Below are 868 nucleotides of genomic sequence, written 5' to 3'. Positions count from 1 at the left end.
GTATATGTAGTAATATAGGTAGTATATATATATATGTGTGTGTGTGTGTGTGTGTGTGTGTGTGTATGTATATATGTATATGTATATGTATATATATATATATATATATATATATCTATATCTATACATATTGATATATTTATCAAGCCCAACTGTATAACACCATTACATACCTCTGGTGCGTCCTTCAATGGCTACAAAGGGAGTGTGCAGTTTGGTCAGTGGATCAACGAGTCAAACAGTCTGGACTCTCCCAATCACAACAAAGTTAGTCCTATATCTCCGGTGTCTGACTCAACACACAAACCAGAACACGCCGCTAGATACTGTACTCTACACGCCTTACCGTGCATCCTCGCCTTACACAGCTTATTCGTATCGGCTACAGAGGGGATGAAGACCGTACTGAGCCTCACCAACGACAAAGTCTTGGAGCTGGGTCTGCGGTGTCTGTCTGTGTATACAAGCATGCGAGCGTCGTACATGAAGCAGATGGCAGAGGCTAGGAAAGCCACGGAACGCCGACGGTCTATCGACCATGAGATGACACTCAAGTGGAGCGAGGCGGATCACAAGCGGTTGCGCGCTGCCCAGGAGAGCTGGTATGGTGTGTGTTGGTAGATGTATAGGTGATATTGCTTATGTGGATGTGTGTAATCTGTATGTGTATTTATGTGGTGGAATGTATTTGTATGTATTTGTATGTATTAATATTTATTTGTTTATATTAAATGTATGTATATATAAATATATATAAACACATATATATATATATATATATATATACATATATACATATATATATATTTATTATATGTGTGTGTGTGTGTGTGTGTGTGTGTATGTATGTATATGTTATTTGTTATTT

The 868-nt window shown here is 37.9% G+C and overlaps 1 protein-coding gene across 1 annotated transcript; it reads left to right on the top strand.

Moving 5' to 3' along the window:
* Positions 1–190: 190 nt before the first annotated feature.
* Positions 191–621, top strand: SARC_10842 (hypothetical protein; the record flags this gene model as incomplete). The annotated part of the gene is made up of 2 exons (XM_014295098.1): positions 191–285; positions 369–621. 2 exons carry the CDS (start codon positions 191–193, stop codon positions 619–621), a joined length of 348 nt encoding a protein of 115 aa, XP_014150573.1.
* Between the last annotated feature and the right edge of the window lie 247 nt (positions 622–868).

Source organism: Sphaeroforma arctica (genome assembly GCF_001186125.1).
Source record: "Sphaeroforma arctica JP610 unplaced genomic scaffold supercont1.1411, whole genome shotgun sequence".
NCBI lineage: Eukaryota > Ichthyosporea > Ichthyophonida > Sphaeroforma > Sphaeroforma arctica.
The sequence above is the reverse complement of the archived record's forward strand: the minus strand, read 5'-3'. Positions and strand labels throughout refer to the sequence as shown.